This window comes from Astyanax mexicanus, chromosome 2, assembly GCF_023375975.1.
Source record: "Astyanax mexicanus isolate ESR-SI-001 chromosome 2, AstMex3_surface, whole genome shotgun sequence".
In the NCBI taxonomy this organism is placed as follows: domain Eukaryota; kingdom Metazoa; phylum Chordata; class Actinopteri; order Characiformes; family Acestrorhamphidae; genus Astyanax; species Astyanax mexicanus.
The window spans coordinates 49,748,837-49,766,759 of NC_064409.1; the positions used below are offsets into that span (position 1 = coordinate 49,748,837).

Below are 17,923 nucleotides of genomic sequence, written 5' to 3' on the forward strand. Positions count from 1 at the left end.
CACTGGAATTAAGAGGCCGAGCCCAACTCCTGATAAACAGCTCAACACCATGATCCCCCCTCCACCAAACTTTACACTTTGGCATACGTCAAACCCAGACTCGTCCATTGGATTGTCAGATCCGTTGGATTGCACCGTTTGTCACTCGAGAGAACATGTCTCCTCTGCTGGCATATTTAGTAGTGAGGATATTTCTTGACTGGATGTGTTTCACAGGTCATATTGTATCACAGTACCACGCTGAAATTCACTGAGCTTCTGATAGCGTCTTATTCTTTCACTAATGTTTGTAGAAACAGTGGATGAGTAAATACTTTTTAGCAGTGGTGTGCAGTGAGGCTCTTCTAACAATACAGAGAAAGGGTGACAATAGGTGCATGTAAATAATTACATAATTTTTAATCAAGAAATATATATTATAGTCATTGCATATAAGCATAGATTTTGTAAATTAACTAAAATAAAAAACAGAAACTAATTCAAAGCATTAGTCTGTGTTTTTCAGTTGCAACAGGAGTTTTATCTGACTGACAGCGATACTGACCAATCAAAGCTTTTTAAAATGGCTTCTGCCCCCGCGTGTCTCCGTGCCCCTTCTCCTGATTTTGAGAAGGGTGTAGTAATGAATCGCAGGACAATCTAACCAATCAGATTCATGATTTTCACTATGGGGGCGGGGCCATGGCTGCCTAACCCCTTCTCAGCGCTGTGCCGAAGGGGCTACGCGTTGCTTGGTGTAAAACGGACAGCATGCTGGATTAGTTTAATAGTTAACTAACTATCATGGAATTGCAACGGTAAATGAGACAAATATTGTGGTGAGTTTTTGTGTGTGCTTAATGTTTTGGCTGACCTGGCAGAAGGGGTACCCACTATATTAACTGCACGCCGCTGCTTTTTATCAATATAGTGTAGATAACAAACTGTATACTAAAGATGCCAAAGGCCCAATTCGCACTCCTCAAAAGTATAAGATAAGAACGTTCCACACACACAAACATACACACATATACACACACATATATATATGTGTGTGTATATGTGTGTATGTTTGTGTGTGTGTGTGTGTGTGTGGAACGTTCTTATCTTATATATATATATATATATATATATATACATACATATATATATATATATATATATGTATGTATATATATATATGTATAATTTTTGTTTGCAGTTTACTTTTATGTTCAGGTGGAGATGGGTTGAATTCCTAATCGTCTGCGATTATTTATTAAGATGTTAGCTGATGCAACATTCTGAAACTGCAGTTACACTTGGTTGCTCGAGGCTAGTCTGTTAAACGAGACAAAATTGATTTCACCACAGTCTGCTGAAAACAGAGGGAACACAGAGAAATGACTTATTGTTTCTTTTAACAATGACAGTCAGTAGTCAGTACCCATCGGCAAGCTTGCATTCCGTCTCAGTGAAGGCTAATTAGATTTCTAAATGGGTTTGATTGGTTTGATCTCACTCTGAGCCCAAACATGAAGGTTGTTCTTTTTTATAAAAAGAAGTTTACAAGCAGTACTTTCATGCTCTGCAGGCATGTTCTGTTCGGTGGTATATCTTCAGCTTCATGATTAAAGATTTCATGGATTCAGCTGCATGAAAATAAGTTATTTTCGCTTCACAAAACTAATTATAACTGAGTTGCAGTCAATCTTACAGGTTACATTCAGAGCAAATGAGGTGATTCTAACCAATTTATTGCATTTAATTCATTTTCTCTGGTTATTTTTCAGGCGATCGTGCTGTGTTTTCGTCTCCACTTCACTAAAGACAACATCACCAACAACACAGCAGCAGCTACAGTCAGACAGGTCGTCACTGTGGTGTTTGAGAGGATGGTTGCAGAGGATGAAAAATTTAAAGGTATGAAATAGATATATAAGTATTAGTTAAAAAAAAAAAAAAACTAAGAATAACAGCGTTTTTTGTGTTGTACTATGTCAATTAGCAACAAATTTTGGCTTTTGCTGCAACAAAAGACATACTAGAGCTATACAATATATTTTTTTATGATTCGTGACATACATATGCTTAATAGCTGCAGACACACAATGTTTTGTGTGATATCATGATCATGCAATCGTTTACTTTGGGAAATTTTCATGAGAAGTTCTATATTTTATAACATTTGGGGAAAAAAAGACCACAGTTTCCGAATCAGTTTGTATGATTTTGCTATTTATAGGTATATGTATAAATAAAATGAATGTTTATTTTATAAACTACGGACAACATTTCTCCCAAATTCCAAATAAAAATATTTAGAGCATTTATTTGCAGAAAATGAGAAATGGCTGAAATAAGAAAAAGATGCAGAGCTTTCAGACCTCAAATAATGCAAAGAAAACAAGTTCATATTCATAAAGTTTTAAAAGATCAGAAATCAATATTTGGTGAAATAACACTGGATTTTAATCACAGTTTTCATGCATCTTGGCATGTTCTCCTCCACCAGTGTTACACACTGCTTTTGGATAACTTTATGCCACTCCTGGTGCAAAACTTCAAGCAGTTCAGCTTGGTTTAATGGTTGTGATCGTCCATCTTTCTCTTGATTATATTTCAGAGGTTTTTAGTTTGGTAAAAGCAAAGAAACTTATTATTTTTAAGTGGTCTATTTTTTTCAGAGCTGTGTATCACAGAGCAACAGAATATTTCAATTACATAAAATCATCATAGACATGGATGTCATTCCAATTTAGTTCTTTTAGTGAGTTCCTTTTTTATTATTTAATAGTTTGTGTCTTTATGTAAGGAAGGTTTCTGAAATCAACTTAAGGTCTAAATTCTATAAATAGTATCTATATATAAATGCACCCACTTCTCAAAAGAGCAGAATTAGGGTTTGGATCAGAAACAAGCTGCAGCTGACCTTAGGAGCTTTTTGTAACCTTCTGGATAAAAAAAAAAACATTATGGTCAGATATTAAAACATTTATAAACTGTTGGTGGTGTTAGGTATATGGTTTTGAGCTGTTTTGTTTGGATAAAAAAATTGATGAAATTATGAGAAAGGAAAATATTTTATTTTTGCGACATGCATATTTTTTTTTGTTTCGGAAGAAAAGAACAATTCGTAAAATTAATTGAAAGCCCAGTATTGATGTGACATTTACCCTGTTCTACTAAACAGAGCTGAGCAGTAGGATCAGTGACCACAGTTTTTCCTCTCAGAAAGTGTGAATCAGTTAAGATGTGATTTTTAATCCCATCTTATCTCAGAGAACATGCGTTATTTATCTAATCGTATTCTCATCTCCTGTTTTCCCGGTCAGGCATGGCAGAGCAGCCTCCCGCTGTGCAGGGCAACAGTAACCGCAGGTCTGTGAGCACTCTCAGACCGAGTGCTAAAGACGCCTACATGCTGTTTCAGGTACAGTTGTAACCCATCAGTTTTCATATGTCAGTTTATAATAGTTCTTATATTTGTTTAGCAGGCTTTTTCTTTACAGATTTCTAATTAGTGGATTTAGTGTGTTTTTTTCAGTCAGAGTTTAAATGCTTGTATTTCTTGGCATGTCTGACAATTATAGAGTCTAATGTTTTTCATACACTCTTAAAAATAGAGATTCAAAGGCTTCTTTGAGAGATGCTATAGAACAAACCTAGGCATTTTATGGCCAACGAAACACACCCAGCCCTTTACAATTGCATACTCTGCCTTTTTCGTATCCACCTCAGGAACTATCCTGAACCCCTGCTACAGGATAACTCTTTTATTTTACATTAAAAAACATTAAAATAGATTATTAAATGAGTGGAAAGAAACTTTAAAATTGTAAAGAACCACTAAGCCACATCTTTAAAGCTTTAAAAAGGTTCTTCTGTTGGGCTGTATATTAATAAGAACTTGCCAATGATGATGCCAATTGCAATATTGTAAGCAGGTTGAAAAAACACAAATAAATCTAAATAAATACAGGTTAACCACTGTCTACTATCAATTTAAATATGTCTAAACCAAATTTAAACTAATAATCAAAAATTTATACAGTATTGTAAAATAAAATATTACAATACTTCAATTTACCGTATTTTTCACTGTAAGGTGCACCACATTAAAAGGCGCACTATTAATGAACGTTTATTTTCTGGTCTATTTTCATACATAAGGCACATTTTAAGTGACACAGTAAGGAACTTCTAATTTAGCAGGTTATGCTGCTGAGTGGAAGTGGGGGTAGCTAACTAAGTTAAGTAAATCTAAATTAAGTAAACAAAACAATTTAAAAAAAGACTTCCTTTTAAATTCAAACGAGCATTGGATGTTAATCTCCACTTTTTTTTCTCCTGAAAACTGTTTATTTGGGTGGGTAAACGCTTCCGTTTATTTGCAGTAAGACTAGATTCCTGAATTTAAAGCTAAAGCATTAGCATTAACGGCTAACCTTTAGCAGCAAATACTAATGCTGGTCCAGCAGTGCTAGCTGGGGTTAGCAGCAGGCTACAGGTCGATAACACTCACCTTTGAAAGGGGAAATAGCAGTTAGCAGCTAATGCTAATGCATCTCCAGTCTCGGTGCCGGAGAACGAAACTAAAACTCCTGTAGAACGCTGTACGCTGACTTTACTTTTCCTAAACAACCTGACTGGAAAAATTCATACATAAGATACACTGTATTATAAGGTGCAATGTTGATTTCTGGGAAAATTAAAGGATTTTAAGTGCACCTTACAGTGCAAAAAATATATTACCAATATTTCCTACATCTGTTCTTCATACTTTTATATTCTTCTATTTATGGAACCGAAATTGTTTCCAAATCCTGGTTATGAATATCCTGCACCTTTTCTTGGTTTGCCTGCGTTAACACACCCACTGATAAATATACAAACTAAACAAACAAACACAAATTCTTGTTGTGACTTAAGTATCTTTGGAGAAAGGAAAGCAAGAGAGCTATGGAGGGCAGGATGGGTCCAGGACCAGGTTTGAAAAACAATGTTCTATAGAATCTCTTGTAGAAAACATTTGAAGCACTATTATTTCAAGAGTGTTCAATTACAATGTTAGTTTTCTTTGCAAGATCTGTAGTTTGAACCCATCTTTGTTCTTAAATCGCTTATCTCCTGTGTGATGTAGGACTTGTGTCAGTTAGTGAATGCTGATGCCCCCTACTGGTTGGTGGGTATGACTGAAATGACTCGGACTTTTGGACTGGAGCTGCTGGAATCGGTTTTAAATGATTTTCCCGGAGTCTTTCTACAGGTGTGTTAACTCCAGTATTTCACACAGTTCCACACTGACATAATTTGGATGCATTGCCATATATTTGAAATGACATTACTAGTCAGATTCTTTTATTTTCTCCACAAGAAATTGTTCCATTGCTGTGATTATTTTGTTTAGTAGTGATAAAAACCCACAGGTGAATTTGGACACATTTTCATTAACACACATTAGAACTGATCACATAAACAAGCACCTGAGAAGCTGAGCTGTGTTTTAAAGCTCTGTATACCCAAAAAGTGAGTGCTAAAATTTAAAAGTTTGTCAAATATTGTCTAGTAAGGTGGGCGATATGGCCCTAAAATAATATCACAATATTTTACGTTATTTTCACGATAAGGATACTCTTGGCGATATGACAAAACACTGAGTTAAATAACTTATTTCAAGAATACACAACAGTAACAAAATGAAATTTTAATTTTATGATTGCATAGGTATGACACACCCCTAACTGAGAATTTTATTAGATTTGTAACAGAAGTCAGTGATATAGAATGTCATGATCCTGATAATGCACTCCAAATATCTCCAAATATCCAGGATTAAAGTAAAATAAATGATACTGGACAGTTATAATCTGTCTATAGTAGACATATAATGAGAAAGGAGAACAGTGTGATTTTTTTTTCTCACAAAAGTAGTCCCTGATGTGATAATTAGGGGTGGGTGATAGCACGATATTTCAGGGTATAATATCGTTCAAGATATTCAAAAATGTCTGTGATTTTATTGCATACAATACAATATTGCACACCCCTAGAGTGTAGTATAGTACAATTTGGTTTATGTAACAATGTTTTATCTTTCCTTTTTTTACTATTATTATTATTTTTAATTTTTTTTATTTTTTTTTTTATGAGCCTCCCATTGACAAAACTACCTGGGAAAATATGGGAAATTCACGTTCAATAACTGTATCACAATCTGTAACTGTATCATGCATTTTAGTCCACATTCAGCTCAAGTGGCCAGTGAGCTATGGTGTTTACTATAAATTACGTGTGATCTATGATTCCTGACTGCTCTTTAACCTTTATATTCTTTTAACCTCTCTCCCCTCAGCACCAGGAGTTCAGTTTCCTGCTGAAGGAGCGTGTGTGTCCTCTTGTGATAAAGCTCTTCTCTCCTAACATCAAGTTTCGTCAGGGAAGCAGCAGCAGCAGCGCTGCATCTCCCGCCCCTGTCGAGAAGCCCTATTTCCCCATCTGCATGCGTCTGCTTCGTGTCGTCTCTGTGCTCATCAAGCACTTCTACAGCCTGCTGGTGAGGCCGCCATTCACACTCCTTCATTAAACCTCTCTTAGGCCTCACTAAACACACAGCCAAATGGGACAACTGGGGGTATTTCACATCGCTGTGTTCAGACTGCCAGCACAAGTACAATTTTTGGCATTTCTAGACTGCATCTAGATTAGGGGTGGGAATCACGGGGCATCTCACAATGCAACATTTTATAATACATTGCACACAAAAATAACATGATACTCTGATATTCTGAGCCCACCCTATAGTGACTTAGATCAACATTTGCGGAATTTTAATCACAAATAAACATTTTTTTCTGTACCTCTGTTTATTATTAGTTACATCCAAGTTAAGGTTACTTTACAACCTAAACATTTTACTCTACATTACATTTACTGTTGTTAGAAAAAGAATATGCCTGCAATGTCTGAATTATATACATATATAACAATCAGTTATCACCTAATCTTTAAAATATAACAGATTTGGTAATTATTATTATTATTATTATTATTATTATTATTATTATTATTATGTATTGGCATGTCAATTCTGTTGTAAATTTACATTTTGTCCACAAAAACTCAGTAGCGTTGTGTTCTATGTTTTTAATTTTTCTACTGAAAGCACTTCTTACGATGGGGTTCTTTTATTAAAAGAATGTAACTTTACATTTTAAGATTTTAAATTTTAAATTTGAAAATGAAATATTTATTAGCTGATCAGGTACATCAGGACAAGTTGAACATTACATATTTTTTTTTCTTAAACCTTGACTGCTTGTCTTGCTAATTCAATATCAGAAATAATGGATTTAATGGTGCGGTTTCTCAAAACAACCAGTATTTTTTGTCTCACGTTAACGCTATTAATTTAATTAGTATCAGTATATGGAGTAATGAAGCAGTAACTTTAGTCAGTAACATTGAAATCGAGTCTTGGGGAGTCTAGAGCACCTATGTTTTAATAAAAATATTTAATATTTAATGCCCATATCATATTTTTGATACCAGACACCACATAAAACCTGATTTTTGCTAATCAAATCTAAACCACATTTATAGGTGGTTTGAATATATCTGATATATGCAGATTGGGCTTAGTCAAAATTTCAGTGTGTCTTTTGCATCACTTACAATAGGACAAACAGCAACCTAATAAAATCCAGAGAGATCCAAGTTTGTCCATTGGGGTCATTCTAATCATGCTGGTTAACCAAATTGGTGGTGCTGGTAATGCCAGTCCATGCAACCGAATAATGAATGTTGAGCTTATTTAGGTTGATCATGGAGACCAGCTAAACCAGCAAACTCTAATGAAAACTTACTATATGCTGGTCAAGAGCTAAACTGGTCTATCTTGACATGATCAGTTGTTTTTTGCAAGTTGCTAATTTTCATTTGTTTCGTGTTTATCATGTTTTTTTATACTTTAATGAAAAAGAGGTAGCGCTTAGTGCAGTTAGCGGCTAATGCTAATGTTGCTCCTGCAGTGCTAGTCAGGGTTAGCAGCAGGCTACTGGCCGATAAATCTCACCTCTGAACGACGAAAGAGTTAGCGCTTAGCGCGGTTAGCCGCTAATGCTAAAATTGCTCCAGCCAAGAATCTGGACTAAACTGAACTAAAACTCCTGTATATAAAATTCATACATAAGGTGCACAGTTTAGATTATAAGGCGCACTGACGATTTTTGGAAAAATGAAAGGATTTTAATTGATTTCTATAGTACGAAAAATAAGTACTTGAATCTGTTCCTATGTAATCTGGTGTTTAGATGGGCCGATCAGTGTTTTGTGGCAAATTGCTGATTGTCTTGATATCGATCCATATCGATCAAGGATGGGCCTGATGCCACATTACCTTGGACCACCCCTAAAGAAACACTGGAAACCTTAGCTGTCTTTAAAGAAGCAAAGAGGCTTTACTCATTCAGAAGCGATAAATAAATATTCAACACTTGTTTGCTCAGACTTAAAGACATTCTGAAACTCCATCTAAGAGAGCCTGTGAATCCTCTGTAGCTACAACACCGTTGTGCTTGAAGAGGAAACTCAACTAAAAAGAGCTGCTTATCCAGCACTAAAAACGCTCATTATTTTGAACGTGATTGATTAAATGTGGTCTGTAGATTTTGCTGTTTTGTGCGGCTGAAGCAGTGCTTTATCTCTGGAGTTTCATCTAGCAGTTGAATAAGAAACTGCAGCTTTTTGTGACTGAGCATCCACAACAGTGAGCTACACAGCGAGCTACTTGCACTGCTGTAACATCTGAATGTGAACTGATCAGCTCTCAGGATCAATTTACTGCTGATCGAACTTTCCATGTGTGCTTTAAATAATATACCGTAATTTCCGCACTGTATAGCACACTTAAAATCTTTAAATTTTCCCAAAAATCGGCAGTGCACCTTACAGCTGGAGTAGCATTAGCATTACCTGCTAAACACACTAGCTCTTTCGAAATTCAGAGGCTGCGTGTTGACCGTGTTACAGAAAGCTATGTCGGATGAACCACTAGCTAATATTGGCCTGGCTTACCGGAGCACTCATGGTTCCTCAATGTAGCTTTGTCAGGCGGCATTAGCAGCTAATGGTTAGCCATTAATGTTAATACTCCAGCCTTAATGCTGAAGACATTTGGGCTGGAGAAATTCAGGAATCTAAGCTTACTGTAAATAAATGGAAATGCTTATCTTACCCAAGTAAACAGTTTTTAGAAGACAAACCTGTGTAGATTAACATCCAGCGCTCGTTTTACTTTAAAAGAAAGTTTTTTTATTTTATTTACAGTTTTGTTTACTTAGCTTAGCTTTACTAAACTTAGTTAGCTACTCTCCCCCCAAAATACGGTGTGCAAAATACGGTACTGTCTACAAAGTGTCTTAAACCTTTTCACACTAGTTTATTTGGTCATATAAATAACCACATTAGATTTCTTTGTCTGTGTTGAGTAGATTTTTAACTTTTCTGTTTCACATAACCCACTCTGTGTGCATTCTATAGGTGACGGAGTGTGAGATTTTCTTGTCCCTGCTGGTGAAGTTTCTGGATGGGGAGAAGCCTCAGTGGCTCAGAGCTGTGGCTGTGGAGTCAGTACACAGGCTGTGTGTTCAGCCACATCTATTACGGTGAGGAATGAAACGCACACCAATTATTCTTGCCATCCAGACTTTCTGTGGAGTTGATATGTCTGTATCTGTGCTGGCCCTCATGTGTGTTCTCTTTGTTCTGTGCTGTGTGTAGGTCTTTCTGTCAGTCGTATGACATGAAGCAGCACTCCACCAAAGTGTTCAGAGACATCGTCAATGCCCTGGGCTCCTTCATCCAGTCCCTCTTCATTGTACCCAGTGTGGGAAATGTCTCCTCTACCAACACACCCACAGGTCTCCCTCACTAACATCTGCATACATTTGTTATTTATAGGTCAATAATATTATATTTTCATTTTTTTGAAAGCTCTGTTGGTTTTATACAGCTTAAAACTTGAGCGCCAGGCTATATCCGAAGTAAAATGATGTACATCAATTTGTTTCCATACATTTCTGGACATGTTGGGAAATCCTGAACCATCCCTAAAAGTGAAAGAAACATGTGGACTGATGGATTAAATTAATATTACAGGATTTGGCACAAATATGACTTTGGTCACACAGGATTGCACATTGTTGTTTAGTCCAGTTCACTACACTGCACCAAGGCTGTAGTAGCAATAAAAAGGTTGCTGTTCTTATTACAAGTCATTAGGTGATTCTGAAGCTAATGTATTTAAAGATAAAAATGCTACATGGTTTTGCTTTAAGGTCATCACAAAGAAAAACATTGTGTTTATATGTTACATTGTAAATGTTTTTTTTATATATATATATATATGTCGTCACTGCAGTTGAGTTTAGAAAGTAAGAAACTTTTCATTTATTCTGAAATGTGCTGCAGCTTTTACTACCTCTCCCTCTCTATTGCGCTCTCTCACAAACTTTTCTGAGCAGATTAAAAAGATTCTAAATAAACAAGCATTAAAACTTCCCTGAGACATTTTAATAAAGTGATAATGCCAGGTATATCACACTACATAACTGTCTCTCCTCCCAAAAATAGAGGGGAATATCAGCATTTTTTAGCAATTGACATTATTAATATGAATATAATTCCTCTTTGCCAATCTTACATTCATTATGTATGTTTAAATCTCTGCTAAAATAGTATGAAGAAAAAAAGTGACAATCAAGACTCAATACAGACTGTTGCTGTGATAAATCTAATAAATGCATTGAATTGATTGACACCACTACATATATTGCTAGTAGTTTTAGCTCATGATGACATTATGTAATAATTTCAAACATACTTTGTGTTCTTTCAAAATGTCAAAAAGGTTAAAGTCATTTTAGACTAAGTTTTGGTAACTGCACTGACTGTTTAAAGAAACGTGCACACATAGTATTTACAGAATTATTTAAAACTTAGTGTATATAGTACCATTAAATGGATCTACTACTGACGTAATTTGTAGACTATAGAATCCTTTTTTCCTAGAATGTATATACGGTATTGGAAACTCTGACTACCTAATTTAGCAGTGCATAGCATACGAGTTTCCTTTTCTATTTCCTCACATCGGTTTTGTTTTTTTTCCTCCTTTGCTATTTTTATTCCCTCTTTCCTCTGCCGTCAGGTGTTTCAGCGTCTAGTGCTCAGGCTTCAGCTCAGGGTGGAGCAGGGGCAGCAGGGAACAGTGGGAGTTTGACCACTCAGGCTGCCTTTGAGTACCGTGGCACCTGGATTCCTCTGATGACCGTCAGCGTGCAGGGCAGTGCCAAGGCCACCTAGTGAGTCTTTTATCCTTTCTAGAAGCACCTGTAGAAACTTAGTGAGGCATGCTGGTTTTCTAATACATGCATTCAGCTGTTTATAGACTTGTGTAAAATTGTAAGTTGCTTGTTAATGTATTTGTACTTTATTGGTTAGTTTTAATTTACAAATGAATCTACACTGAGCAACTCATTCTGATCCTATGCCTCAGTCTGGAGATGCTGGATAAGGTGGAGCCACCCTCCATCCCCGAGGGCTATGCTATGTCTGTGGCCTTCAGTGCCCTGCTGGACCTGGTCCGGGGCATCACTTCCATGATCGAGAGAGAGCTGGCCAAAGAGGAGGAAGAGGCTGCAGCCAGGGAAGGTTCAGAGCCTGATGGCCCAGCTCAGAGCGAGAACACTCCACAGGAACCCCGTAAGTGCCCTTTCTTTACATTTCTGTAAACCACCGGTCTCAGTTTAGGTGTTTCTCTCATAGAAGTTTGCTTCTTTGGTTTTGCACTGAGGGAAAATTAGGCATAAACATGTGTATGTGTTTAATCTGCAGGTGTAAGGAAATATTGATATTGTATCATATTGTGATATTTTGTTTTGCAGTACTGCATCAATTTTCAAAAACAGTATAGATTTTTAATTAATATTGTACATGTTAACACTGCTGTTAGAAGTTTGTATTTAGATTGCACTCTGATTGGATAAAAAGGTAACCTTTATTTAACTTTGTAAAAGTTGTATAAATGTGTTTTTATGCTATTAGTTTTGTTTTTCTCAAATTTGATCAAACAGTCACAATATATCTCTTTGCTTACAGCAGTATTGCAATATATTGTCATATATTGAATCGTAACCCCTGTATCACGTTATGCACAATGCACAGCCCTAGTGTTCTCTGTATAAATGTTACATAGTTTGGATTTTTAATTTGTACCAATATGTGTAGTTTTAGTGTTTTGTGGCAGAATTCTTCAAAACAAACGATCATAAAAACGGTCGCTAGTAGTTTGTCTCAGTAGCTAGCTAGCTAACTTCCCCATCCCACAGTGGGGGTATTGGCGGGCGCGGTGGCGGGAGGGCGCTCTTAAAATGACAAGCAGACATTCAAGTGGGCTGATGTGGGTGAAATCTGTGGACTGACCATTGGGGGCGCTATTAATGATATACCTGTTTGTTAAATAAAAAAAAACAAACGAATAAAAAAAAATAACAGAATAAAGAAGCTAGCAGTTATCTAACAGCCCGTGGCTCTATCAAAAAATCTTTAATAAATTTTTCTGTTTTGGAAAATTAAGTTTCTAAATAAAGAGCATTTTTGAGACGGACAGTCCGATTTTTTTTTTTCATTATAGTTCAACCTCACGGGCCAGATGTTTCTTGCTTGCGGGCCGCATCTGGCCCGCGGGCCGCCTATTGCCGACCTATGCCCTAAAGTAAACTAGTTAACCAGCAGCTAGCTTACGATGCTCCTGATGACGTATTGGGTGCTTAAATGGTTTTTCCAATTCTTTTTTTTTTTTTTTCAATTTTTTATTTTTCCAGTGTGTACACATTTAAGAGGCGTCATTGACAGTTTACATTTTCTCATTCTAAACATTGATTACACATCTGCTCAATTATACACCAAACAAACATGTACAGGACAAATTACTTGGAGGATGCCTTAAATTATAGTAATACATCAAAGAAAACATAAATGAGAGTTCTGAATAGTAATTTATTCTAATTGTGTTTCGATAAAATCTGGTCTTGTAGTCTTCATGTAAGCTGTCCATTTTGACCATAGTTTTGCAAATTTTGGCATCTGAATCCTGATAGCAAATGTAATTTTCTCCATTATGTAAATTTGGTTGACTATATTTATCCATTCTTCCATTACTGGGGGATCTGGTGTACGCCATCTCTTTGTTATGGCTTTCTTACTGGCAATCAAAAAAATATTCCAGAGGTATCTGTTTGATCCTATTACTTGAGGATTGATCTCTCCTAAGAATAAAATATTAAATCTAAAGTTAATTTCCAAGTTCAGTATTTCTTGTAGTGTACTGTGCAAATCAGACCAAAAAGCCCCTAATTTTGGGCAGCCCCAAAATATATGCCAGTGACCGGCCTCCTCACCCCCACACAATCTCCAGCAATCCTGGTTCTCTCCAGGTCTCTGTTTAGGTGTAATAAAAAAACGAGTTACACATTTCCACCCAAATTCCCTCCAATTATGTGCACTAGTGCATTTCCATTGTTGCTCACATATTCTTGGCCACCTTTCATTTGAAATAGATTGACAACTTTCTTTTTCCCATTTTTGTTTAATATATTCAGTAGAATTTCCTGTCAATTCCATTAGTCCTTCATACATTTTAGATATTATTCCTGTCAGAGGCTGAGATTGATATGCCTCAATAAATAGTTTTAATATGCTGTCATCAAATGAATTAATTTTAATTGTTTTATTAAAGTAGTGCCGAATCTGAAGGTAACGGTAAAAGTCTTGATTTTCAAGGGAATATTTTTCTTTTATAGTTTGAAAGTCTTGCAAATTATATTTTACCATGATATTGCAGAACGCTGTAATCCCTTTTAAAGACCAGATTTTAAATCTTGTATCTAGTTTATTTGGTATAAAATCAGTATCATAAGCACACCACCGGATTACTTTCAGAGATTCTTTTAAATTGTATTTTTTTGTCACTTTAACCCATGTAATTAAGGGAGTTTTAATATATGGGTTTTTTATATTTTCAATTTTGTTCTTGGCCAATTCCTGATCCCCCAGTAGTGCCTGGATTGGTGGGTCTTTTATAGTTGAGGCCTCTATGTCTTTCCATCTTGCTGTATAATTGGGGTCACACATATAGATTAGTGGCCTTGTCTGTGAGGCGAGGTAATATTTTTCCAAATTTGGTAATGCCATTCCTCCCACTTTTTTAGGGTGTTGTAAAGTACGGAGTCGAATTCGTGGTTTTCGACCTTGCCATATGTATCTGGAAATAATCTTGTCCCATTCTTTAAAAGTATTTGCAGGGATTCCAATTGGTAATGCTTGAAAAAGATAAAGAAAACGAGGAAGTATGTTCATTTTAATGGATTCCACCCTAGAAATAAGGCCAAGAAATGGAATCACATCCCACCTTCGGATATCTGATTTAATTCTGGCAAAGAGGGGTCCAAAATTTTTCTCTGACAATTGAGAAAGGTCTTTGGGTAAGTTAATTCCTAGATATTTTATTGAATCATTATCCCATTTGAGATTATAATGTTGTTTAACATATAATGGAGGAATATAGTTAAAAGACAATACTTGGGTCTTTTGAATGTTTAATTTATATCCTGAAAACTTAGTATAAGCATTTATAACTTTCATTAATTCAACAAAGGAGTTAGATGGATCACTCAAAAACAGCAAGACATCATCTGCATAAAGTGCTAGTTTATGTTCTTTACCCATCACAGTAATTCCTTTTATGGTGTGCATTTGTCTAATCCACTGGGCTAGAGGTTCTATATATAATGCAAAGAGAGATGTAGACAGGGGACAGCCTTGTCTCGTACCCCGTTCCAGAACAATAGTTTCAGACAGGCTACCATTTATCTTAATACGAGCAGTTGGTTTGTAATATATTGTTTGTATACTTTGAATAATTTCTTCGTCAAACCCCAGTCTACTCAAAACTTTATACAGAAATTTCCAATCTACAGAGTCAAAAGCTTTTTCGGCGTCTAAACTCACCAAAGCAGCCGTGGAGTTATGTTGCTTAATATGGTCCAGAATATGCAGGGTGCGTCTTATGTTATCATGTGTCTGCCTGTTTTTTATGAATCCTGTTTGATCTTTATCTATAATCAGTGGTAAAATATTTTCAAGTCGTTTTGCTATTATACTTGTATATAATTTATAATCAACATTAAGGACCGAAATAGGGCGATATGATCCACAATCAAGCGCATCTTTTCCCTCTTTTGGAATTACAGAAATGATTGCCTCCTTCCATGAAGGAGGCATTTTCCTCTCTATCAATGCTGAATTAAATACTTCAAGCAGGTATGGCACTAATTCAGCACGAAAAACTTTATACCATTCATTTGGAAACCCATCTGTACCGGGAGATTTGTTTGCCTTCAAACGCGTGATGGCTGCTTCTAACTCTTCCTTTGTTATTCGGGACTTTAAGTCATTATTCTGTTCATCAGTCAAGGTCGGTAAGTCATGTGATTTAAGAAATATCTCAATCTTTTCTTCGTCCTCAAAACACTGTTGCGAATATAGTTTTTCATAATATTTTTTAAAAGCTGTTTGTATTTCCTCACATTTACAGAGCACAGTTTTAGTTTGTGGGTCTCTTATCTTATATATGGTGCTGTCTGCCTGTTGCTTTTTAATTTTTTTTGCTAACAATTTAGCTGACCTTGTACCTGCTTCATAATATTTTTGTTTTGTAAATATTATATTTTTTTCTATTTCCTGAGTATACATTATGTTTATTTCATTCCTTATTTTAAGAATTTCTGTCATGCAATTTGGATCTAGTGTTGCTTTATGTTTAATTTCCAATTCCTTTAGTTTAGCATTTAATTCGGCCAATTTTGATTGCCTTATCTTCTTCTTAAAGGAACAATAACTAATCATTTTACCCCTAAACACAGCTTTTAGTGTGTCCCACACAAACTCAGGTCCCACTTCCCCATTATCATTTTCTTCCAAAAACATTTTAATTTCTTGTTTCATTTGGTTTATAAATTGGGGATTATTTAGCACACTAGAATTTAATCTCCATGTTCTATTTCTTTGAGTATTTCTGAGCAATACAGACATCTATGGTTCCTATTTCACACCTTAACATTTTATGTCGTTCCTTTTTATAAGTAAAGAAATAGTCAATTCTTGAATACATTGAATGAGGAGATGAATAGTGAGTATAATCGCGTCCAGTTGGGTAAAAATCCCTCCACAAATCTATTATTCCTAATTCCTCCATTATAAGTCTGACTCTTTTTTGTAATAATGTTATTTTTTTAGGCGACGTATGTGATGCGTCCATTTTCGGATTAAGGTGAATGTTCCAGTCACCTCCACATATTAATACTCCTGTAGCCTCTGCCATTAAATCAAACATTTTCTGATAGAATTTTAGGTTGCTGCCCGGAGGAGCATACACGTTCAACAGTGTTATTTCCATCTCATCCACCCTTCCCGAAATTAAAATAAACCTGCCTTCCTTGTCTTTAGTCGAACTAATTAACTCAAAAGGTACCTGTTGTGATACCAATATAGCTACGCCCCTTCTACTCCCCGTTTTGTATGAAGAGAAAAATACTTTGGAGAAACCCATACGTTTTAAATGAAAATTTAAATGAAATTATTTTAAGTTCTTCATAGGTCATTTTGTTTGTCCCATGACGTCACATACATTCCCTCTCCATAGAAAACGCTAACATTTAAACCATTAGGCATCCTCCTGATCAACATAAACAATTGAAAACTATTAACAATTATAAACACGAACAAACTGTTCATCAACAGAACGTTGGCTTCCAAGGTTGAGGTTCGTTTAGTTTGAACCTTCTGAGAGTCTGATGTAAGAAGACCCTCGTAAGGGGGAAAAAAGTCCTCCGTTTTAGGGAGGGGGCCCTTAGTGAGAACTGTGTTGCGTTACTTGCTGCTTCTCTCACTTAAAACAAAATCAGGAGAGCCAACGTAGCCTCGACATTTTAAAGAAAGATGGTATATGTAATACAGAAGGGCATAATACTTAAATTATATAACTGCATGTGTTTAGAAAGCAGCAGTTCACAAGATTCACTCACGATCAGGAGACCTCCGTCTGAAACTGTGCAGTTTTTTCTTGTACTGAGGGACTGAGTGCTCCTCTGGTTGCACAGTCAGTTTATCTTTTTTTCGCCGTCCGTGTTTCTCAGCCACCTGCCACACAAACAACTTTTCAATCTCTTCGAGGAGGGTTGGAGGTGTGTGCAGCACCTTCACTGTGAATCCGCGCTTGGCCATATCTCCCGTAGCTTCTGCTGCAGTTTGGTATAGCCTGACCCCGTCCTCGTAGAAAACCCGCAGCTTCGCCGGAAAGGGTGTTTGAAATCTGATGTTCTTGCTCCTCAGAATTTTTTTAGCCTCTGTGTATTCCATGCGTTTTTTGAGGACTGTGGGTGGGTAATCATGGTCAACGAAGAATCTCTTCTCGTCGAGAAAGATCTCCTTCTTTTGCCAAGCACGCCGGAGCACGTCTTCCTTCGTTCGGGCACTCTGGAACTTAGCCACAATAGAGCGGGGTTTCGAGTCACCTTGAGCGGGTTTTGGCGCAAGAGCTCTGTGCGCCCTCTCGATTCGGAGCTCTGTATCATCGGGGTAATCCAACTGGCTTTTTAAGAGAGCTTCCAAAAAGCTCACCATGCAGCCTCCCTCCGCGCCTTCTGGAATACCATAGACGCGGATGTTTTCCCGGCGTGAGCGTCCTTCTTGGTCGAGCAGCCCGGCTTCAAGTGCAGTTTGCTGTTGTATTACCCGCTTTAGAACCGATTCCAAAGAGGTAATTCTTTGATCAGATTGCTCAATTCTGCCTTCTGCTTCGTCTAATCTTTTATTTGTGTTTCCCAACTCTTGTTTTATGTCCGCC

At 36.5% G+C, this 17,923-nt stretch overlaps 1 protein-coding gene across 5 annotated transcripts in view; it reads left to right on the forward strand.

Moving 5' to 3' along the window:
- Positions 1 to 17,923, forward strand: part of mon2 (MON2 homolog, regulator of endosome-to-Golgi trafficking) — a 63,533-nt gene that overhangs the window by 21,334 nt on the left and 24,276 nt on the right. For all 5 annotated transcript variants that reach the window (XM_049474441.1, XM_049474443.1, XM_049474442.1 and 2 more), the window contains exons 5-12: positions 1,752 to 1,881; positions 3,294 to 3,391; positions 5,102 to 5,227; positions 6,314 to 6,514; positions 9,499 to 9,623; positions 9,739 to 9,878; positions 11,168 to 11,321; positions 11,516 to 11,721. In XM_049474441.1, the coding sequence (XP_049330398.1) occupies positions 1,752 to 1,881; positions 3,294 to 3,391; positions 5,102 to 5,227; positions 6,314 to 6,514; positions 9,499 to 9,623; positions 9,739 to 9,878; positions 11,168 to 11,321; positions 11,516 to 11,721 (1,180 nt within the window). The remainder of the gene's footprint in view (positions 1 to 1,751; positions 1,882 to 3,293; positions 3,392 to 5,101; positions 5,228 to 6,313; positions 6,515 to 9,498; positions 9,624 to 9,738; positions 9,879 to 11,167; positions 11,322 to 11,515; positions 11,722 to 17,923) is intronic.